Source organism: Oncorhynchus gorbuscha, linkage group LG12, assembly GCF_021184085.1.
Source record: "Oncorhynchus gorbuscha isolate QuinsamMale2020 ecotype Even-year linkage group LG12, OgorEven_v1.0, whole genome shotgun sequence".
In the NCBI taxonomy this organism is placed as follows: Eukaryota; Metazoa; Chordata; class Actinopteri; order Salmoniformes; family Salmonidae; genus Oncorhynchus; species Oncorhynchus gorbuscha.
Genome location: NC_060184.1, coordinates 76,935,876 through 76,960,805, shown reverse-complemented (window position 1 = coordinate 76,960,805; position 24,930 = coordinate 76,935,876). Strand labels below are relative to the sequence as shown.

At 44.3% G+C, this 24,930-nt stretch overlaps 1 protein-coding gene across 3 annotated transcripts in view; it reads right to left on the bottom strand.

Annotated features, from left to right (window-relative positions):
* LOC123991412 (collagen alpha-1(XVIII) chain-like) overlaps positions 1 to 24,930 on the bottom strand; it is a 133,454-nt gene that overhangs the window by 3,085 nt on the left and 105,439 nt on the right. Inside the window, exons 18-38 of one of the 3 annotated variants that reach the window (XM_046292986.1) lie at positions 20,654 to 20,695; positions 20,154 to 20,216; positions 19,933 to 19,968; positions 19,734 to 19,817; positions 19,534 to 19,599; positions 18,000 to 18,062; positions 16,485 to 16,574; positions 16,364 to 16,399; positions 14,547 to 14,600; positions 14,290 to 14,346; positions 11,664 to 11,723; positions 9,619 to 9,660; positions 7,935 to 7,962; positions 6,830 to 6,907; positions 6,662 to 6,687; positions 6,391 to 6,462; positions 3,640 to 3,775; positions 3,466 to 3,530; positions 3,005 to 3,136; positions 1,379 to 1,426; positions 1,159 to 1,188 (exon numbers count right to left, since the gene is read on the bottom strand). In XM_046292986.1, coding sequence (XP_046148942.1) covers positions 1,159 to 1,188; positions 1,379 to 1,426; positions 3,005 to 3,136; positions 3,466 to 3,530; positions 3,640 to 3,775; positions 6,391 to 6,462; positions 6,662 to 6,687; positions 6,830 to 6,907; positions 7,935 to 7,962; positions 9,619 to 9,660; positions 11,664 to 11,723; positions 14,290 to 14,346; positions 14,547 to 14,600; positions 16,364 to 16,399; positions 16,485 to 16,574; positions 18,000 to 18,062; positions 19,534 to 19,599; positions 19,734 to 19,817; positions 19,933 to 19,968; positions 20,154 to 20,216; positions 20,654 to 20,695 — 1,308 coding nt within the window. Of the gene's footprint in view, positions 1 to 1,158; positions 1,189 to 1,378; positions 1,427 to 2,987; positions 3,137 to 3,465; positions 3,531 to 3,639; positions 3,776 to 6,390; positions 6,463 to 6,661; positions 6,688 to 6,829; positions 6,908 to 7,934; positions 7,963 to 9,618; positions 9,661 to 11,663; positions 11,724 to 14,289; positions 14,347 to 14,546; positions 14,601 to 16,363; positions 16,400 to 16,484; positions 16,575 to 17,999; positions 18,063 to 19,533; positions 19,600 to 19,733; positions 19,818 to 19,932; positions 19,969 to 20,153; positions 20,217 to 20,653; positions 20,696 to 24,930 lie in introns of those variants that run through there. The other 2 variants (XM_046292987.1, XR_006830792.1) reach the window with 2 other exon arrangements.

The following is a 24,930-nucleotide window of genomic DNA, read 5'->3' as shown; positions in this document are numbered from 1 at the left end:
TACTCCAGGTGGTCAAGGTAACCAAACAAAAACGTCATAACTGACGTGTGGCGGCAGGTAGCCTAGCGATTAAAGTCAATTTTATGCTTGATCTGAAAATGTGGTCGGAGGCGTCGTATGGATGATGTGACTCAATTTCGGAGCCTTTGGAGGCATGCAGAGGCCAAATTGAGACCGCATCGTCGGGCGCCTCTCAAATGTTGTAACAATGCTGAGGGCTTCGCCATGATTGGTTGACTGGAGGTGAGAGCTGGAGGTCCTGTATTAACACGAACTCACTTCCTTGACAACGTCCTTCACAATCGCTCTGCTCTGCTCCACGAAGCCCGAAGAAGTATGAAGGTCCTGAGTTCTGCAGAGGCCCTATGACGGTAAAATGCTGCACGGACAATGCAGACGTCAGATTGACCATGCAGAGCCCTTTAGAGTTGGGCCAGTAACCGAACGGTCGCTGGTTCGAATTCCTGAGCAGACTAGGTGAAAAACCTCCTGACGTACCCTTGAGCAAGGCACTTCTCAACAATAACAACAATAACAAATTACTAAAATGTTAAAAAATAATAATAATGTGCACATTCACAAACACACAAATGTTAAGTCATCAACAGTATCATTCTCATCTCTCTATGGTGATGGTCTTGGTACAGAATGGACTGTCTGCTACTGTGAAATGGGAATCTAAACGTCTAAAACTCGAACCTGGGCAGTCCTTCAACGACAGCACACAGATAGTAATTTAATCCAGAAGTAGAATACTCAAACCAAAAGCTAAATCACATTTAGACTCCAGTTCATTTTGTGGCCAGACTTGAGCCAAACCAATGACTTGTTTTCACGAACAATAACAAAAGTTTGAACTTTTTCCCCCTCAGTTTTTCTCCTTTTTGGTATCTAGAAGTTTTCTAACTACTAACTCGGGAGCAGAAAGTTTACATAATGCATTTTGATTGACTGTTTCTTGGCTCCAGTGCAAAGTTTCATAAAACAACCCCCGGGTGAAACAAAAGTTGAAGTAAAGATGTGAGTAAGAATATAGAAGTGTAAATAAAGACTGTTTTTAAAAAACTTTATTGTTCCTCTATGAAATAACAACAGCTAACTTTGCACAGGTGCAAACGCTTAGCCAATCTTGTCGTTTTTTTTGGTCAACAAACTTACCCCATATCTTCTGGCGGTGCCTGGCTGAGCCTAAGGAGGCAAACGTTTGTTACTAACTGGATTACAATCAGCAATCACACATCATATTCTGCTATAAGCATCCATTATATGGAGGTCTACAATGCACTTTCACGTAAAGAATCCATTGAGGACAATGGGAGACATGAGCAGACAATTCATGCAGTCGAACATGTCCCATCCTCATCTCTACTGTCCTTACCGTGTCAGGTAGAGGGATATTGACTGGGCGGTAGATCAAGTTACCAAGCTGTGCAAGTCAGAGACACAGGAAAACACCAAACATATCAGATATATTCACAGCTCACTATTGACACTATTGACACATGGACACATGAAGGACAGGGACCAGAGATACATGGAGGACAGGGACCAGAGAGACCAGATAGACATGGAGGACAGGGACCAGAGAGACATGGAGGACAGGAACCAGAGAGACATGGAGGACAGGGACCAGAGATACATGGAGGACAGGGACCAGAGAGACCAGATAGACATGGAGGACAGGGACCAGAGAGACATGGAGGACAGGAACCAGAGAGACATGGAGGACAGGGACCAGAGAGACATGGAGGAAAGGGACCAGAGACACACGGGGGACAGGGACCAGAGAGACATGGAGGACAGGGACCAGAGAGACATGGAGAACAAGGACCAGAGACACACGGAGGACAGGGACCAGAGAGACATGGAGGACAGGGACCAGAGAGACATGGAGGACATGGAGACATGGAGGACAGAGACCAGAGACACATGGAGGACAGGGACCAGAGAGATATGGAGGACATGGAGACATGGAGGACAGAGACCAGAGACACATGGAGGACAGGGACCAGAGACACATGGAGGACAGGGACCAGAGAGACCAGAGAGACATGGAGGACAGGGTCCAGAGAGACATGGAGGACAGGGACCAGAGAGACATGGAGGACAGGGATCAGAGAGACATGGAGGACAGGGACCAGAGACACACGGAGGACAGGGACTAGAGAGACATGGAGGACAGGGACCAGAGAGACACGGAGGACAGGGACCAGAGAGACATGGAGGACAGGGACCAGAGAGACATGGAGGACAGAGACCAGAGAGACATGGAGGACAGGGACCAGAGAGACATGGAGACATGGAGGACAGGGACCAGAGAGACATGGAGGACATGGAGACATGGAGGACAGGGACCAGAGACACATGGGGGACAGGGACCAGAGAGACATGGAGGACAGGGACCAGAGACACATGGGGGACAGGGACCAGAGACACATGGGGGACAGGGACCAGAGACACATGGGGGACAGGGACCAGAGAGACATGGAGGACAGGGACCAGAGAGACATGGAGGACAGGGACCAGAGAGACCAGAGAGACATGGAGGACAGGCACATGAGAGACCAGAGAGACATGGAGGACAGGGACCAGAGAGACATGGAGGACAGGGACCAGAGAGACATGGAGGACAGGGACCGGAGAGACATGGAGGACAGGGACCAGAGACACAGAGGACAGGGACCAGAGAGACATGGAGGACTGGGACCAGAGAGACATGGAGGACAGGGACCAGAGAGACCAGAGAGACATGGAGGACACGCACACGAGAGACCAGAGAGACATGGAGGACAGGGACCAGAGACACATGGAGGACAGGAACCAGAGACACATGGAGGACAGGGACCAGAGACACATGGAGGACAGGGACCAGAGACACAGAGGACAGGGACCAGAGAGACATGGAGGACAGGGACCAGAGACACATGGAGGACAGGAACCAGAGACACATGGAGGACAGGGACCAGAGACACATGGAGGACAGAGACCAGAGATGCTACTGTACCAGGACCTCCTTCCATCCCTCTTGTACCCGGATGTAGAGTTTGCCTGTCCCCGTGGTGATGAAGCTCAGGGTCCCCTCTCTGCTGTTCATCGTCCTTTGCATCATGACCTCGCTGGAAGGAAACGTCTCCATCTAAAGGAAAAACACAGGAGAGAAGCACCTTTTTCAGACTGGAAGGAAATATCTATGACTGTTTATAACACTGTAATTGTTGGGGAGACACTGGCCAGAGTGATTGAGGAGACGACAGTCATTTTATCTCCAGACACTGGTCAGGGCAATTGAGGAAGACAGACATTTTATCTGTAGTGTGTCTGGGGTTATTTGATGATGGACGTGTGATTACGTAACAAGGATTACATGATGTTACAGGATTGACAATTGATGGTATGACTGGATGACATTATGATGTGACGGGGACGGATAAGTGATGGAATAACGGAGGGGACAGACTGACTCACCACGGCAGAGGCCCCAGGAGGTCCAGCTGGGCCAGGGGGGCCTTGAGGTCCAGGGATGGTCACAGCTGGAATTACAAAAATGGGAGACAAACAAACGTAACATTTTATTATGAGTAGCTAGTGAGCATATTACACTATACAGCAAATGCCACAAAGGGTGACCACAAATCTTACCTGGAGAGGGTGCTCCGGGATGTCCAGGAGGCCCTTGGGGGCCTTCAGGGCCAGGTCTTCCATACCCCGGAGTACCTGGAGACCCCGGAACGCCTGGATGGCCAGGGGGCCCCATAACAGTTTCTCCTTGAGGGCCCTGAAACAGACCCAGTGCTTTCATCTACAGTCATTTTACCTTGAATTAATATTAATACCCCATGACTCTGTGAGGTTATTTAAACCCCATGACTCTGTGAGGTTATTTAAACCTCATGACTCTGTGAGGTTATTTAAACCCCATGACTCTGTGAGGTTATTTAAACCTCATGACTCTGTGAGGTTATTTAAACCCCATGACTCTGTGAGGTTATTTAAACCCCATGACTCTGTGAGGTTATTTAAACCTCATGACTCTGTGAGGTTATTTAAACCTCATGACTCTGTGAGGTTATTTAAACCCCATGACTCTGTGAGGTTATTTAAACCCCATGACTCTGTGAGGTTATTTAAACCCCATGACTCTGTGAGGTTATTTAAACCCCATGACTCTGTGAGGTTATTTAAACCCCATGACTCTGTGAGGTTATTTAAACCCCATGACTCTGTGAGGTTATTTAAACCTCATGACTCTGTGAGGTTATTTAAACCCCATGACTCTGTGAGGTTATTTAAACCCCATGACTCTGTGAGGTTATTTAAACCCCATGACTCTGTGAGGTTATTTAAACCCCATGACTCTGTGAGGTTATTTAAACCCCATGACTCTGTGAGGTTATTTAAACCTCATGACTCTGTGAGGTTATTTAAACCCCATGACTCTGTGAGGTTATTTAAACCCCATGACTCTGTGAGGTTATTTAAACCTCATGACTCTGTGAGGTTATTTAAACCCCATGACTCTGTGAGGTTATTTAAACCCCATGACTCTGTGAGGTTATTTAAACCTCATGACTCTGTGAGGTTATTTAAACCCCATGACTCTGTGAGGTTATTTAAACCCCATGACTCTGTGAGGTTATTTAAACCCCATGACTCTGTGAGGTTATTTAAACCCCATGACTCTGTGAGGTTATTTAAACCCCATGACTCTGTGAGGTTATTTAAACCTCATGACTCTGTGAGGTTATTTAAACCTCATGACTCTGTGAGGTTATTTAAACGTCATGACTCTGTGAGGTTATTTAAACCCCATGACTCTGTGAGGTTATTTAAACCCCATGACTCTGTGAGGTTATTTAAACCCCATGACTCTGTGAGGTTATTTAAACCCCATGACTCTGTGAGGTTATTTAAACCCCATGACTCTGTGAGGTTATTTAAACCCCATGACTCTGTGAGGTTATTTAAACCCCATGACTCTGTGAGGTTATTTAAACCCCATGACTCTGTGAGGTTATTTAAACCCCATGACTCTGTGAGGTTATTTAAACCCCATGACTCTGTGAGGTTATTTAAACCCCATGACTCTGTGAGGTTATTTAAACCCCATGACTCTGTGAGGTTATTTAAACCTCATGACTCTGTGAGGTTATTTAAACCTCATGACTCTGTGAGGTTATTTAAACCCCATGACTCTGTGAGGTTATTTAAACCTCATGACTCTGTGAGGTTATTTAAACCCCATGACTCTGTGAGGTTATTTAAACCCCATGACTCTGTGAGGTTATTTAAACCCCATGACTCTGTGAGGTTATTTAAACCCCATGACTCTGTGAGGTTATTTAAACCCCATGACTCTGTGAGGTTATTTAAACCTCATGACTCTGTGAGGTTATTTAAACCTCATGACTCTGTGAGGTTATTTAAACGTCATGACTCTGTGAGGTTATTTAAACCCCATGACTCTGTGAGGTTATTTAAACCCCATGACTCTGTGAGGTTATTTAAACCCCATGACTCTGTGAGGTTATTTAAACCCCATGACTCTGTGAGGTTATTTAAACCCCATGACTCTGTGAGGTTATTTAAACCCCATGACTCTGTGAGGTTATTTAAACCCCATGACTCTGTGAGGTTATTTAAACCCCATGACTCTGTGAGGTTATTTAAACCCCATGACTCTGTGAGGTTATTTAAACCCCATGACTCTGTGAGGTTATTTAAACCCCATGACTCTGTGAGGTTATTTAAACCCCATGACTCTGTGAGGTTATTTAAACCCCATGACTCTGTGAGGTTATTTAAACCCCATGACTCTGTGAGGTTATTTAAACCTCATGACTCTGTGAGGTTATTTAAACCCCATGACTCTGTGAGGTTATTTAAACCCCATGACTCTGTGAGGTTATTTAAACCCCATGACTCTGTGAGGTTATTTAAACCCCATGACTCTGTGAGGTTATTTAAACCCCATGACTCTGTGAGGTTATTTAAATAGAGCCAGTATTACAAATCCCTTTTGATGCAGCATCTGAATTTGAAAGAATTCCAAAATATTTGTATTCCCTTTCATGTAAACCAGCATTTTGCCATTGCGGCCAAATTCAAAATCCTCACAAGAAAAACAACCAAAACAGCTCATTTCAGACGTAAATCATCTCGTGCAGCAATTAAGCTCGACTGAAACTCACCAAACATTCTTTAGCTATCTAGCACACCATCAAAAGTGGTCATAGACCGTAATAACACCCTCAAATTAAGATGATACCGATGTTGTACTCATCTCATGTGTCTATGTTGCATGCTGGTCTTCTCAGTAAGTGTAATTGGTCAAAGCTGTGGTGGGTGGGCGTGGCTTTGGGAGAGTGTGGTCTCCACGGAAACGAGACTCACCACCATTCCAGATGTCCCACGCATACCAGGTGACCCAGCCTCCCCCTTCTCCCCCTTGTCCCCTTTGTTCCCCTGTGGACAGACAGACACACAAACTGTGAGAGGTAAGCACACACACACCCACCCACCCACCCACCCACCCACCTACCCTCCCACCCACCCACCCACCCACCCACCCACCCACCCACCCACCCACCCATACGCACACACACACACACACACACACACACACACACACACACACACACACACACACATAAACTCAACTCACCATAGTTCCTTTGGGAAGCATTGTGACTGTAGAAAAAAAATACAACATCCATTGATTATTAAAGATAATAACATGTCTACATGAATAATGACACAGGCATTATGACAAAAAAAAGTAGAACTGAAATAATACTGTTAGGTAAACAATGATCCATCCAATGTGACTCACGTGGCGGGGCAGGCATCCCAGGGAAGCCCCTCTCCCCCTTGTCCCCTTTGGTCCCAGACGAAGGACAATCCGGCCCCCCTACAGGTCAGATAAGGAACAACAGTTGAGCATTAGGCCGTCGCATTAAAGAGAAGACAACACAACAAAGTAATGACAGACAATGTTTTTGTTCTTCTATTTAATATGTTGTATTGGATGCAGCAGGTCTCAGAGGTCTTGTGTTGTGTGTCACCATTTTCATTTTATTTTACTAGGCAAGTCAGTTAAGAACAAATTCTTATTTTCAATGACGGCCTAGGAATAGTGGGTTAACTGCCTGTTCAAGGGCAGAACGACAGATTTGTACCTTGTCAGCTCAGGGGTTTGAACATGCAACCTTTCGGTTACTAGTCCAACACTCTAACCACTAGGCTACCTGCCACCTCTACGCTCTAACCACTAGGCTACCTGCCACCTCTACGCTCTAACCACTAGGCTACCTGCCACCTCTACGCTCTAACCACTAGGCTACCTGCCACCTCTACACTCTAACCACTAGGCTACCTGCCACCTCTACACTCTAACCACTAGACTACCTGCCACCTCTACACTCTAACCACTAGGCTACCCTGCCACCTCTACACTCTAACCACTAGGCTACCTGCCACCTCTACACTCTAACCACTAGGCTACCCTGCCACCTCTACACTCTAACCACTAGGCTACCCTGCCACCTCTACACTCTAACCACTAGACTACCCTGCCACCTCTACACTCTAACCACTAGGCTACCTGCCACCTCTACACTCTAACCACTAGACTACCCTGCCACCTCTACACTCTAACCACTAGGCTACCTGCCACCTCTACACTCTAACCACTAGACTACCCTGCCACCTCTACACTCTAACCACTAGGCTACCCTGCCACCTCTACACTCTAACCACTAGGCTACCTGCCATCTCTACACTCTAACCACTAGGCTACCTGCCACCTCTACACTCTAACCACTAGGCTACCTGCCATCTCTACACTCTAACCACTAGGCTACCCTGCCGCCCCATTGATGCTTTCCTTGTCAACAAACAAATACCAGGTCACGTGATGTCATGTCCTTCTTACTCACCATTTGTTGAATTCTCAGAGCCATTTATCTGCAAAAGTGAAACAAACATGTTTAAAATACTTTCTTGAACAGAAACAAGAACAGGGAATGAAAGGAACAGTTGAGTGACCATATAGAAATGTCCCATCATGCATTTCAGACAAACTAAAACAAGATGGTCATTATATGTATGTAACATTTGATATTATATATTGTGATGATACATCCACAGATTCAGAGGTCACATCAGGATGTATCTTTTAATCTATGTGTAACAAAATGGAGGTTTAGAAGCATGAAACAATGCAGTAACCACCACTGCCATGGAAGAAAGATGATTTTTTTCAAGATGGCCCCCATGAAAGACAGGAAACACCAATCACATTTGGCTCATCTCACTTCTGAAAGACCTTACATAGTAAGTACATTCTTTAGGTTATGTTGTATTTGGGAACACAATTAACCTGGTATTTACAAAACAATGACATGGTTATACAATCTGAATGGAATTATTGGAAATTACAATGTCTGAAACAGACTTCATATAAAATATTATATAATTTGAATGTTTAATATTCAATCTTGGGGACCATCCGGAATGGTGTTAGTGTCTTCCAACCAAACAATGGAAGAGCAACCCCCCAACCACATGACCACCATGTCCATATGACATGCAGCATGCTGGGAGACATCCTCAATTCACACCTGGAATAGGTTAGGGACTATGGATGCAACATGCACATTCCCCTTTTATGATGAAGAAGTAAGGAATACATCACAGAGTAAACGAGTGACTACGAGAGAGAGAGAGAGAGAGAGAGAGAGAGAGAGAGAGAGAGAGAGAGAGAGAGAGAGAGAGAGAGAGAGAGAGAGAGAGGGGGAAGAGAGAGAGAGGGGGAGATAGAGAGAGAGAGAGAGAGAGAGAGAGAGAGAGAGAGGGAGAGGAGAGAGAGAGAGAGAGAGAGAGAGAGAGAGAGAGAGAGACAGGGGGTGGGGGGGAGAGAGAGTGAATGAATGATTGAGAGGGGGGGACAGGAGAGGGGGGGGGGGAGAGAGAGAGTGAATGAATGATTGAGAGAACGAGAGAGAGAGAGAGAGGGAGGGGGGAGAGAGAGAGAGAGAGAGAGAGGGAGGGGGAGAGAGGGAGAGAGAGACGGAGGGGGGTGAGGGAGAGAGAGAGGGGGAGAGAGAGAGAGAATACCCCACAGAGACAGACAGACAGGCCTGAGATCAGCCTGCCCAGCTCTATGAGTGCGAGAGAGAGGGAGAGAGAGAGGGAGAGAGTGAAAGAGAATACCCCACAGAGACAGACAGACAGGCCTGAGATCAGCCTGCCCAGCTCTATGAGTGCGAGAGAGAAGGAGAGAGTGAAAGAGAATACCCCACAGAGACAGACAGACAGGCCTGAGATCAGCCTGCCCAGCTCTATGAGTGTGAGAGAGTGAGAGAGAGAGAGAATACCCCACAGAGACAGACAGACAGGCCTGAGATCAGCCTGCCCAGCTCTATGAGTGCGAGAGAGAGGGAGAGAGACAGGGAGAGAGAGAAAGAGAATACCCCACAGAGACAGACAGACAGGCCTGAGATCAGCCTGCCCAGCTCTATGAGTGTGAGAGAGAGTGAGAGACAGAGAATACCCCACAGAGACAGACAGACAGGCCTGAGATCAGCCTGCCCAGCTCTGTGCTGTCTGCCTGTCACTTACGGCCTTTTTGCAGTGCGGTCTGGGAGGGATGGGAAAAACTGTCTGCAAAAAACGAAAGAAAGGGACAGTGAGCAGAACAGCTACAGTACCTGATAATGACATGAACAGCTACAGTACCTGATAATGACATGAACAGCTATAGTACCTGATAATGACATGAACAGCTATAGTACCTGATAATGACATGAACAGCTATAGTACCTGATAATGACATGAACAGCTATAGTACCTGATAATGACATGAACAGCTATAGTACCTGATAATGACATGAACAGCTATAGTACCTGATAATGACATGAACAGCTATAGTACCTGATAATGACATGAACAGCTATAGTACCTGATAATGACATGAACAGCTATAGAACCTGATAATGACATGAACAGCTATAGTACCTGATAATGACATGAACAGCTATAGTACCTGATAATGACATGAACAGCTATAGAACCTGATAATGACATGAACAGCTATAGTACCTGATAATGACATGAACAGCTATAGTACCTGATAATGACATGAACAGCTATAGTACCTGATAATGACATGAACAGCTATAGAACCTGATAATGACATGAACAGCTATAGTACCTGATAATGACATGAACAGCTATAGAACCTGATAATGACATGAACAGCTATAGTACCTGATAATGACATGAACAGCTATAGTACCTGATAATGACATGAACAGCTATAGTACCTGATAATGACATGAACAGCTATAGTACCTGATAATGACATGAACAGCTATAGTACCTGATAATGACATGAACAGCTATAGTACCTGATAATGACATGAACAGCTATAGTACCTGATAATGACATGAACAGCTATAGTACCTGATAATGACATGAACAGCTATAGTACCTGATAATGACATGAACAGCTATAGTACCTGATAATGACATGAACAGCTATAGTACCTGATAATGACATGAACAGCTATAGTACCTGAATGACATGAACAGCTATAGTACCTGATAATGACATGAACAGCTATAGTACCTGATAATGACATGAACAGCTATAGTACCTGATAATGACATGAACAGCTATAGTACCTGATAATGACATGAACAGCTATAGTACCTGATAATGACATGAACAGCTATAGATAATGACATGAACAGCTATAACCTGATAATGACATGAACAGCTATAGTACCTGATAATGACATGAACAGCTATAGTACCTGATAATGACATGAACAGCTATAATACCTGATAATGACATGAACAGCTATAGTACCTGATAATGACATGAACAGCTATAGTACCTGATAATGACATGAACAGCTATAGTACCTGATAATGACATGAACAGCTATAGTACCTGATAATGACATGAACAGCTATAGTACCTGATAATGACATGAACAGCTATAGTACCTGATAATGACATGAACAGCTATAGTACCTGATAATGACATGAACAGCTATAGAACCTGATAATGACATGAACAGCTATAGTACCTGATAATGACATGAACAGCTATAGAACCTGATAATGACATGAACAGCTATAGTACCTGATAATGACATGAACAGCTATAGTCACCTGATAATGACATGAACAGCTATAGTACCTGATAATGACATGAACAGCTATAGTACCTGATAATGACATGAACAGCTATAGTACCTGATAAGTGAACAGCTATAGTACCTGATAATGACATGAACAGCTATAGTACCTGATAATGACATGAACAGCTATAGTACCTGATAATGACATGAACAGCTATAGTACCTGATAATGACATGAACAGCTATAGTACCTGATAATGACATGAACAGCTATAGTACCTGATAATGACATGAACAGCTATAGTACCTGATAATGACATGAACAGCTATAGTACCTGATAATGACATGAACAGCTATAGTACCTGATAATGACATGAACAGCTACAGTACCTGATAATGACATGAACAAACATGGATATAGGAAGGGCCCCCGATTGGTGGGCCACTGGCCCAATCATGTCACAAGACCTGGATTCGAACCTTTATTAAAGAATGGGGGGGTCATACTTACTCCTTTGGGGCAGTTGAACATTCCGGGACGTCCAGGGGGCCCGGGGGGGCCAGGGGATCCCTGAGAACAGAGAGGGAGAACAAGACAGTGACAGAGGAAGAGGAAAATGTTAGAATCACCATTAGAGTTGAATGGGCAACATACTGGTTCAGAGTCACCATTAGAGTTGAATGGGCAACATACTGGTTCAGAATCACCATTAGAGTTGAATGGGCAACATACTGGTTCAGAGTCACCATTAGAGTTGAATGGGCAACATACTGGTTCAGAATCACCATTAGAGTTGAATGGGCAACATACTGGTTCAGAGTCACCATTAGAGTTGAATGGGCAACATACTGGTTCAGAGTCACCATTAGAGTTGAATGGGCAACATACTGGTTCAGAGGCACCATTAGAGTTGAATGGGCAACATACTGGTTCAGAATCACCATTAGAGTTGAATGGGCAACATACTGGTTCAGAGTCACCATTAGAGTTGAATGGGCAACATACTGGTTCAGAATCACCATTAGAGTTGAATGGGCAACATACTGGTTCAGAGTCACCATTAGAGTTGAATGGGCAACATACTGGTTCAGAATCACCATTAGAGTTGAATGGGCAACATACTGGTTCAGAATCACCATTAGAGTTGAATGGGCAACATACTGGTTCAGAATCACCATTAGAGTTGAATGGGCAACATACTGGTTCAGAATCACCATTAGAGTTGAATGGGCAACATACTGGTTCAGAATCACCATTAGAGTTGAATGGGCAACATACTGGTTCAGAATCACCATTAGAGTTGAATGGGCAACATACTGGTTCAGAGTCACCATTAGAGTTGAATGGGCAACATACTGGTTCAGAATCACCATTAGAGTTGAATGGGCAACATACTGGTTCAGAATCACCATTAGAGTTGAATGGGCAACATACTGGTTCAGAAGTCCATTTCACATCATTCATCCACAAACCTTCATAGTGGAACAACCCTTGATCTGCAGACTTCAGATATGACCACAAGTATACCAAGTCTGGTTGAAACTGTTCAGCCAGTTCGACCAACAGTAAAAGTGATATTGTTGCTTCACTGGAAGTAATCATCACACTGAGGTAGGGCCAGGGAGGTAATCATCACACTGAGGTAGGGCCAGGGAGGTAATCATCACACTGAGGTAGGGCCAGGTAGGTAATCATCACACAGAGGTAGGGCCAGGGAAGTGATCATCACACAGAGGTAGGGCCAGGGAGGTAATCATCACACTGAGGTAGGGCCAGGTAGGTAATCATCACACAGAGGTAGGGCCAGGGAGGTAATCATCACACTGAGGTAGGGCCAGGGAAGTGATCATCACACTGAGGTAGGGCCAGGGAGGTAATCATCACACAGAGGTAGGGCCAGGGAGGTAATCATCACACAGAGGTAGGGCCAGGGAGGTAATCATCACACTGAGGTAGGACCAGGGAGGTAATCATTACACTGAGGTAGGACCAGGGAGATAATCATCACACTGAGGTAGGACCAGGGAGGTAATCATCACACTGAGGTAGGACCAGGGATGTAATCATTACACAGAGGTAGGGCCAGGGAGGTAATCATCACACTGAGGTAGGGCCAGGGAGGTAATCATCACACTGAGGTAGGGCCAGGGAGGTAATCATTACACTGAGGTAGGGCCAGGGAGGTAATCATCACACTGAGGTAGGGCCAGGGAGGTAATCATCATGGAACAGTGAGGTAGGGCCAGGAACCTCTGACACGTGTTGAGGAAAGCTGTCTTACTGAAAGCAGTACCGTTCTTCTCTGGCTTAGTGGGCACCACCTTCAGATGTCTGCAGTACTGTTCGGCTCTGGCTAGGGGGCCCCACCTTCAGATGTCTGCAGTACTGTTCGGCTCTGGCTTAGTGGGCCCCACCTTCAGATGTCTGCAGTACTGTTCGGCTCTGGCTAGGGGGCCCCACCTTCAGATGTCTGCAGTACCGTTCGGCTCTGGCTAGGGGGCTCCACCTTCAGATGTCTGCAGTACTGTTCGGCTCTGGCTAGGGGGCCCCACCTTCAGATGTCTGCAGTACTGTTCGGCTCTGGCTAGGGGGCCCCACCTTCAGATGTCTGCAGTACCGTTCGGCTCTGGCTAGGGGGCTCCACCTTCAGATGTCTGCAGTACTGTTCGGCTCTGGCTAGGGGGCCCCACCTTCAGATGTCTGCAGTACTGTTCGGCTCTGGCTAGGGGGCCCCACTTTCAGATGTCTGCAGTACTGTTCGGCTCTGGCTAGTGGGCCCCACCTTCAGATGTCTGCAGTACTGTTCGGCTCTGGCTAGGGGGCCCCACCTTCAGATGTCTGCAGTACTGTTCGGCTCTGGCTAGGGGGCCCCACCTTCAGATGTTTGCAGTACTGTTCGGCTCTGGCTAGTGGGCCCCACCTTCAGATGTCTGCAGTACCGTTCGGCTCTGGCTAGTGGGCCCCACCTTCAGATGTCTGCAGTACCGTTCGGCTCTGGCTAGTGGGCCCCACCTTCAGATGTCTGCAGTACCGTTCGGCTCTGGCTAGGGGGCCCTAGTGAAATGGTTGGCCCTAGTGCTGTGGTTCTCAAACCTTTGTCCGTGACCCATCTAAAGAGGGAGGGAGTTCAACTCACCGACACACCCACAGCATCTCCTCTGTCTCCTTTATGCCCCATTATTCCGGGACGACCCTGTAGCGAGACAAACCACATCATTAATGGAATGACGGCAATATGACCACATTCTGTAGTGTTCTGCATTTGTATAACCCAAAAGAGTGCCCTTGGGTTTAGGCACCATATGTCACTAAAACACATTCTCACTGCCATTGTTATCATTTGCAGACGACAAGGTTAAAAGAACGTCTCAAATCATAATGTGCGGTACTTACCGGACGACCAGGATAGCCATATTCTCCTTTGGGTCCTTCTGGCCCAATGGGACCCTGTAAAAACAACACAGCAGCAGTGTCTGCCTTTGTATTTCAACCCTCAGCAGGTGCAGGTGCTGACAAAGATACAGTTGAAGTCGGAAGTTTAAAGCAAGTCGGTTAGGACATCTACTTTGTGCATGACACAAGTAATTCTTCCAACAACTGTTTACAGACAGATTATTTCACTTATAATTCACTGTATCCCAATTCCAGTGGGTCAGAAGTTTACATACACTAAGTTGACTGTGCCTTTAAACAGCTTGGAAAATTCCAGAAAATTATGTCATGGCTTTAGAAGCTTCTGATAGGCTACTTGACATCATTTGAGTCAATTGGAGGTGTACCTGTGGATGTATTTCAAGGCCTACCTTCAAACTCAGTGCCTCTTTGCTTGACATCATGGGAAAATCAAAAGAAATCAGCCAAGACCTCAGAAAGGAAATTGTAGACATCCACAAGTCTGATTCATCATTGGGAGCAATTTCCAAAAGCCTTTAGGTACCACGTTCATCTGTACAAACAATAGTACGCAAGTATAAACACCATGGGACCATGCAGCCGTCATCCCGCTCAGGAAGGGGACACGTTCTGTCTCCTTGAGATGAACGTATTTTGGTGCGAAAAGTGCAAAACAATTCCAGAACAACAGCAAAGGACCTTGTGATGATGCTGGAGGAAACAGGTACAAAAGTATCTATATCCACAGTAAAACAAGTCTTACATCGACATAACTTGAAAGGCCGCTCAGCAAGGATGAAGCCACTGCTCCAAAACCCCCATAAAAAAAGCCAGACTACGGATTACAACTGCACATGGTGACAAAGATCATACTTTTGGAGAAATGTCCTCTGGTCTGATGAAACAAAAATAAAACTGTTAGGCCACAATGACCATTGTTATGTTTTGAGGAGAAAGGGGGAGGCTTGCAAGCCGAAGAACACCATCCCAACTGTGACGCACGGGGGTGGCAGCATCATGTTGTGGGGGTGCTTTGAAGTTAAAGCTTGGTCGCAAATGGGTCTTCCAAATGGACAATGACCCCAAGCATACTTCCAAAGATGTGGCAAAATGACTTAAGGACAACAAAGTCAAGGTATTGGAGTGGCCTTCACAAAGCCCTGACCTCAATCCTGTAGAAAATTTGTGGGCAGAACTGAAAAGGCGTGTGCGAGCAAGGAGGCCTACAAACCTGACTCAGTTACACCAGCTATGTCAGGAGGAATGGGCCAAAATTCACCCAACTTATTGTGGGAAGCTTGTAGAAGGCGACCCGAAACGTTTGACCCAAGTTATACAATTTAAAGGCAATGTTACCAAATAGTAATTGAGTGGATGTGAACTTCTGGCCCACTGGGAATGTGATGAAAGAAAAATAATTCTCTCTATTATTATTCTGACATTTCACATTCTTAAAATAAAGTGGTGAACCTAACTGACCTAAGACAGGGAATTTTTACTAGGATTAAATGTCAGGAAATTTGATAAACTGAGTTTAAATGTATTTGGCTAAGGTGTATGTAAACTTCCGATTTCAACTGTATATCCTCATGAAGCTACATCCTGATGAAGATACATCGCAGGTCTGTAATATTCCCGAAAATATGCATTGTCTGGATAGGGGGCCTAGAGGCAGGCCTGTATGTGCATATGCAAAAAAAGGTTCCAGAACACTTTGAATGATAGCAGCTGCTGCAACAAGACAAGAGAAGATGTTGGGGGGGGGGGGGGGTTACTACAAAGGGTATTGTCAGATTAAGAAGCCAATAAAGTCTTACCGTAACTCCAGCTGGCCCAGGAACACCACAATCGCCCTGCGAAAGAGTAAAGATACAAAGTGGATCGTGTGACACAAGTATCGACATTTGACCGAGGAAATAGTGTGCGTGTAAGACTAACCTTGATCCCTTTGGGGCCCTGTGGCCCTGTGAGTTCAGACATCATAGACCTGTCTGCTGCAACCATGGCCCCTGGCTCACCCTTCTCGCCCTGCAAACACACGTGACCAATTACACGATATACATACAGACACACACTCGCAGTCAAATGACAATAAGACGATATACATACAATCAAATGACAATCATACATACTGTAGGACACATGAGCACAACCCCTCCTCCGTACACACACCCAGGGGTAATGTGCAGCACATGCATGTTGAAGCAGCATGAGCACCTCTCAGAGAAAGGAAAACATTACATAATAATCTCATTCATGTTGTTCCACAGACCTTGGGACTGAAACATATTGTCTATGGCTGCTCAGTCTGGAACCCATTAGCAGGCTTATACACATCAATGCCCTGAGTGCAGCAACCGGGGTCCTAGCTTTAATCATAAGCACTGGCGTTCAGTTTCACACTTTCAATTGATTGAAACCCAAAGGGCTTTGAGCCTGTATATTAGATGTTTTTTTCAGTTCAGTGCAGAAAAGGTCACATAGTATTTATTACATTTTAGCAGACGCTCTTATCCAGAGGGACTTACACTAGTGAGTGCATACATTTTCGTACTGGTCCCCCATAGCCTGGAGGCCCATGGGAATCGACCCCACAACCGTGGCGTTGCGAGTGCCATGTGCTACCATCTGAGCCACACGGGACACAATAGGAAATCCTGGGCTCTTCAGTGGTTTCCTTTTCACATGGTTACCCTAGTGGAATTCTGACCCTAGCGGAATTCTGACCCTAGCGGAATTCTGACCCTAGCGGAATTCTGACCCTAGCGGAATTCTGGCCCTAGCGGAATTCTGACCCTAGCGGAATTCTGGCCCTAGCGGAATTCTGACGCTAGCGGAATTCTGACTCAAGTGGAATTCTGACCCTAGCGGAATTCTGACTCAAGTGGAATTCTGGCCCTAGCGGAATTCTGGCCCTAGCGGAATTCTGGCCCTAGCGGAATTCTGACCCTAGTGGAATTCTGACCCTAGTGGAATTCTGACCCTAGCGGAATTCTGACCCTAGCGGAATTCTGACCCTAGCGGAATTCTGACCCTAGCGGAATTCTGACTCAAGGGGAATTCTGAGCATAGCGGAATTCTTAAAGGGATAGTGCGTCATTTTTCAACTTCCCCAGAGTCAGATGAACTCATAGATATCATTTGTATGTCTCTGCATGTATGTCTCTGCATGCAATTTGAATGAAGTTGAAGGTAGTTTCACGAGCCATTGCTAACTGGCATTAGAGCAATGGACTGGAAGCTGTTCCTGTAGAATTCGTCATTGCGCTGACACTACTGTTCATAGCTACTTCTTTCAAACTGCATGCAGAGACATAAAACATGTTAATAAAACCATGTTAATAAAACCATGTTAATAAAACCATTAGTTCATCTGATTCTGGCAAGTAGAAAAAGTTCTTAGTCGCCAAAATGTGGAACTATCCTGTTAAAATGAAAACACACAACACTTACCTTTAAGCCTGGGGGCCCTATGGTCCCTGGATTCCCCAAGTCACCCTTTGGACCCCGTGGCCCCTGGGAATTATCAGAGTAAATGCAGGTAAATAACCAAAAGAAATCCATCAACTAGAACAGACACATCTACAACAGCCATACTCATAGGCAGACAGCGGGCCGGATCCGGACCCAGAACAGGGTCAATACAAACCCATCAATTTGTATTTTTATTTTTAGGAATTCGGTCAGGATTCGACTCCTGGTATCATATGAACACACATAAGACATGGAACAGTTGTAGAATTGCAAGACATTTGTTTTAAAACTGCTACAGTTTCCCTTTGCTCGATGGCATAATGGGGCAAATATCCATCAGGACCTTTGCCACCTAGGAAATGTGTGTGACTGGACCTTATCCAATAGTATGAGAACCCTGATCGACTACAACAGTATCTCTCTCCTATCAGTAAGTATCTGTCCAACTGCACAGTATAACGTTTGCACTGTCAAGTTCATTCCAAAAGCGTGTTCCGCATACTATATATTCTGCAATAGAGAAAGGACAGACACAATACAATGGTAACCCTACCAACAGATCCTCTGAGCAGTAAGAGAGAAAAATCTGATGTGTTTTTACTATCGTATGAATTATGGACCCATACACAATAAAAACAATAGTGTGTTTCAAGGCCCTGTCAAGGGGTCACGTTCCAATGAACCCAACAAAATGACCGACACACTGTAAAATTAACCTCCAGACACAGATAAATACAGATACATGTATCTCTCATAGCCTGGACCTAATTGTCTTTTGGGACACACAGATAAATATAGATACATGCATCTCCCATAGCCTGGACCTAATTGTCTTTTGGGACACACAGATAAATATAGATACATGCATCTCCCATAGCCTGGACCTAATTGTCTTTTGGGACACACAGATAAATATAGATACATGCATCTCTCATAGCCTGGACCTAATTGTATTTTGGGACACACAGATAAATATAGATACATGCATCTCTCATAGCCTGGACCTAATTGTCTTTTGGGACACACAGATAAATATAGATACATGCATCTCTCATAGCCTGGACCTAATTGTCTTTTGGGACACACAGATAAATATAGATACATGCATCTCTCATAGCCTGGACCTAATTGTCTGTTGGGACACACAGATAAATATAGATACATGCATCTCTCATAGCCTGGACCTAATTGTCTTTTGGGACACAAAAAAACCAGTTTACACCAATTTTATGAACAAATCTTTGATGTGATTCCAGCCATTTCTCAACATAATTAGCTTTTTTGGGGGGAGTGAGTATGTCAAACCCACAACAGTGTTCTGTCACATAATCTTATTAAGGCCATTTGTAGAACATCAAGAGGGCAATCTGAAAACATATTAACTAACACACACACACACACACACACACACACACACACACACACACACACACACACACACACACACACACACACACACACACACACACACACACACACACACACACACACACACACACACAAGTCTACTCACCCTGAGCCCCTGAGATTCCAGCAGCCCTGAAAAGTTAAACACACCCTCTGTATCACTGAGCAGGACCTGAGGTAGGACAGAGAGGAGAGACAGTGAGATCACTATCAACATCCATGTCAAAACTATTCTATCAGAGAGCATCAGTAGGGGTGATAACAATGACTTTAATAACACCTAATTACTCTCTAACATCCTCTTACATCCTGGAGGTTGATAACAGGTCCCGAAGACCCAGGAGGTCCTGGAGGGCCGGGGAAACTGAAGCCGTCCCGACCTCTCTCTCCCTGACAACAGAACACAAGGTTAGATGAACCAAGAACAGGGCCAGCCTGGTTGGCTCCAGAAGGATTAGCTCATAAAAGAGTAACAGGAACGGAGTCAGGAGCGGTGATTGTGTACCTTTCGTCCCATATCACCTTGGTCCCCCTTCGCTCCCTGCATGGAAGAAATGGCAAACAACTATCATGACAAAAGAGAACTGAGACCTGAGACCGTTTTATGATGAACCTACAAGAACAACTGTAAAGAGGATAAAGATAGATTAGAATACTATAACAATCAGGAAAGGAAACAAAGGAGAGAGATTGAATTGGACAGTAAAAATCAGGTGATGTACTGACTGTAAGCCCTGGCAGTCCATCCAGCCCAGAGGCCCCGGCTGCTCCTGGAGCACCAGGCTCCCCCTAGAGGAACACAGAGGAAATGGTTGAGGGGAAGGTTTTAGACCTTTAGATGCCTGTGAGTGACCCACCCACCTAACATAGCGGATAATTGGCCCAAAATCTACCTCATCTGAGTAATTAATGAGTGAGACTTCTGAAAACCTCTTTATCGTAATGAGGAGATTGTAGATTAATTACACTTTCCTAAATGAATCACATCTACAGTTGGGAATTGTACTAGGGCATAGATGCTTAGTGCTTTGGGAATTGCTGGTGGTGGATATGCAGATGATGTACAGTCCCTGAGAGGGTTAAAAAGCAAGATGGCCCTGCCTGTGCACATATGTGTCAGAGAGGAATTCATTGGAAATTAGCAGAATAATAGGAACCACATGTTGCGGAAGTCGGCACTTCCTCTCTGAGGATAAATGGGAACCAGTTGAGTCGAGAGGACGCACCTTTACCGATACACCAGGAAGCCCGTCCTGCCCGTCTTCGCCCTGTGAGGGAGAAACAAAATGGCGGTCAGTATGGGAACTTTTTACAGGTATGTGGAAGCACATATTCTGACACGCAGAGAGAGGAAGACAATGAGAGAGAGATACATTACAGTGCATTCAGAAAGTATTCAGACCCCTTTACCTTTTCCACATTTTGTTATGTTACAGTCTTATTCTAAATTTAATTTAAAAATATTTTTATTCTCATTAATCTCTATACAATACCCTATAATGACAAAGCAAAAACAAGGTTTCAAAAAATACTTCCCGAATGCACTGTGTGCCACAGATGTTTTAATTATTAGCTTGGTCCGCTAGAAGCCCATTAGAGGCATTGTAAGATTTCGATCCTATGATCTTATACACCACCAGACATGCCACCAGGGGTCTTTTCATAGTCCCCAAATCCAGAACAAATTCAAGAAAACATACAGTATTATATAGAGCCCTTATTGCATGGAACGTCCTTCCATCTCATTTTGCTCAAATAAACAGCAAACCTGGTTTCAAAAAACAGATAAAGCAACACCTCACGGCACAACGCCTCTCCCCTATTGGACCTAGATAGTTTGTGTGTATGTATTGATATATAGGCTACGTGTTCCTTTTAAAAAATGGATGTAGTTCTTTCCTTGAGCTGTTGTCTATTAATGTTTTGTATTGTGTTTCATGTTCTGTGTTCTGTGTGGAACCCCAGGAAGGGTTGCTGCTGCTATAGCAACAGCTAATGGGCATCCTAATAAAATACCAAAATATGCTTGATTGATTCTATGATTCATATGACTGATACTTTAAGTGGCGTGCAGTAGGATGTGAACAAGGGCCTTCTAGATAAGGAGTGGCGTGAAGTAGGATGTGAACAAGGGTCTTCTAGATAAGGAGTGGCGTGCAGTAGGACTGAACAAGGGCCTTCTAGATAAGGAGTGGCGTGCAGTAGGACTGAACAAGGGTCTTCTAGATAAGGAGTGGCGTGCAGTAGGACTGAACAAGGGTCTTCTAGATAAGGAGTGGCGTGCAGTAGGACTGAACAAGGGTCTTCTAGATAAGGAGTGGCGTGCAGTAGGATGTAAACAAGGGCCTTCTAGATAAGGAGTGGCGTGCAGTAGGATGTAAACAAGGGCCTTCTAGATAAGGAGTGGCGTGCAGTAGGATGTAAACAAGGGCCTTCTAGATAAGGAGTGGCGTGCAGTAGGATGTAAACAAGGGCCTTCTAGATAAGGAGTGGCGTGCAGTAGGATGTAAACAAGGGCCTTCTAGATAAGGAGTGGCGTGCAGTAGGATGTAAACAAGGGCCTTCTAGATAAGGAGTGGCGTGCAGTAGGACTGAACAATGGTCTTCTAGATAAGGAATGGCGTGCAGTAGGATGTAAACAAGGGTCTTCTAGATAAGGAGTGGTGTGCAGTAGGACTGAACAAGGGTCTTCTAGATAAGGAGTGGCGTGCAGTAGGATGTAAACAAGGGCCTTCTAGATAAGGAGTGGCGTGCAGTAGGATGTAAACAAGGGCCTTCTAGATAAGGAGTGGCGTGCAGTAGGATGTAAACAAGGGCCTTCTAGATAAGGAGTGGCGTGCAGTAGGATGTAAACAAGGGCCTTCTAGATAAGGAGTGGCGTGCAGTAGGATGTAAACAAGGGCCTTCTAGATAAGGAGTGGCGTGCAGTAGGATGTAAACAAGGGCCTTCTAGATAAGGAGTGGCGTGCAGTAGGATGTAAACAAGGGCCTTCTAGATAAGGAGTGGCGTGCAGTAGGATGTAAACAAGGGCCTTCTAGATAAGGAGTGGCGTGCAGTAGGACTGAACAAGGGCCTTCTAGATAAGGAGTGGCGTGCAGTAGGACTGAACAAGGAACCTTCTAGGTAACGAGTGGCGTGCAGTAGGACTGAACAAGGAACCTTCTAGGTAACGAGTGGCGTGCAGTAGGACTGAACAAGGAACCTTCTAGGTAACGAGTGGCGTGCAGTAGGACTGAACAAGGAACCTTCTAGATAAGGTGATGTTTGTCTTATACCACACTCAGTGGTGAAACAAGTGAGTCACACTTCACACCAATGATCTAATACACGTTCACATTTTAGACAAACTACTGTGTCTAGTATATACAGACTACTGTGTCTAGTATATACAGACTACTGTGTCTAGTATATACAGACTACTGTGTCTAGTATATACAGACTACTGTGTCTAGTATATACAGACTACTGTGACTAGTATATACAGACTACTGTGTCTAGTATATACAGACTACTGTGTCTAGTATATACAGACTACTGTGTCTAGTATATACAGACTACTGTGTCTAGTATATACAGACTACTGTGTCTAGTATATACAGACTACTGTGTCTAGTATATACAGACTACTGTGTCTAGTATATACAGACTACTGTGTCTAGTATATACAGACTACTGTGTCTAGTATATACAGACTACTGTGTCTAGTATATACAGACTACTGTGTCTAGTATATACAGACGACTGTGTCTAGTATATACTGTGTCTAGTATATACAGACGACTGTGTCTAGTATATACAGACTACTGTGTGTATATACAGACTACTAGTATATACAGACTACTGTGTCTAGTATATACAGACTACTGTGTCTAGTATATACAGACTACTGTGTCTAGTATATACAGACGACTGTGTCTAGTATATACAGACTACTGTGTCTAGTATATACAGACTACTGTGTCTAGTATATACAGACTACTGTGTCTAGTATATACAGAGACTGTGTCTGTATATACAGACTACTGTGTCTAGTATATACAGACTACTGTGTCTAGTATATAGTATACAGACTACTGTGTCTATATATACAGACACTGTGAGTATATACAGACTACTGTGTCTAGTATATACAGACTACTGTGTCTAGTATATACAGACTACTGTGTCTAGTATATACAGACTACTGTGTCTAGTATATACAGACTGTGTCTAGTATATACAGACTACTGTGTCTAGTATATACAGACTACTGTGTCTAGACTACTGTATATGTCTAGTATATATACAGACTACTGTGTCTAGTATATACAGACTACTGTGTCTAGTATATACACTGTGTCTAGTATATACAGACTACTGTGTCTAGTATATACAGACTACTGTGTCTAGTATATACAGACTACTGTGTCTAGTATATACAGACTACTGTGTCTAGTATATACAGACTACTGTGTCTAGACAGACTACTGTGTCTAGTATATACAGACTACTGTGTCTAGTATATACAGACTACTGTGTCTAGTATATACAGACTACTGTGTCTAGTATATACAGACTACTGTGTCTAGTATATACAGACTACTGTGTCTAGTATATACAGACTACTGTGTCTAGTATATACAGACTACTGTGTCTAGTATATACAGACTACTGTGTCTAGTATATACAGACTACTGTGTCTAGTATATACAGACTGTGTCTACTGTGTCTAGTATATACAGACTACTGTGTCTAGTATATACAGACTACTGTGTCTAGTATATACAGACTACTGTGTCTAGTATATACAGACTACTGTGTCTAGTATATACAGACTACTGTGTCTAGTATATACAGACTACTGTGTCTAGTATATACAGACTACTGTGTCTAGTATATACAGACTACTGTGTCTAGTATATACAGACTACTGTGTCTAGTATATACAGACTGTGTCTAGTATATACAGACTACTGTGTCTAGTATATACAGACTACTGTGTCTAGTATATACAGACTACTGTGTCTAGTATATACAGACTACTGTGTCTAGTATATACAGACTACTGTGTCAGTATATACAGACTACTGTGTCTAGTATATACAGACTACTGTGTCTAGTATATACAGACTACTGTGTCTAGTATATACAGACTACTGTGTCTACAGTAGTATATACAGACTACTGTGTCTAGTATATACAGACTACTGTGTCTAGTATATACAGACTACTGTGTCTAGTATATACAGACTGTGTCTATATACAGACTACTGTGTCTAGTATATACAGACTACTGTGTCTAGTATATACAGACTACTGTGTCTAGTATATACAGACTACTGTGTCTAGTATATATACAGTATATACAGACTACTGTGTCTAGTATATACAGACTACTGTGTCTAGTATATACAGACTACTGTGTCTAGTATATCTACTGTGTCTAGTATATACAGACTACTGTGTCTAGTATATACAGACTACTGTGTCTAGTATATACAGACTACTGTGTCTAGTATATAC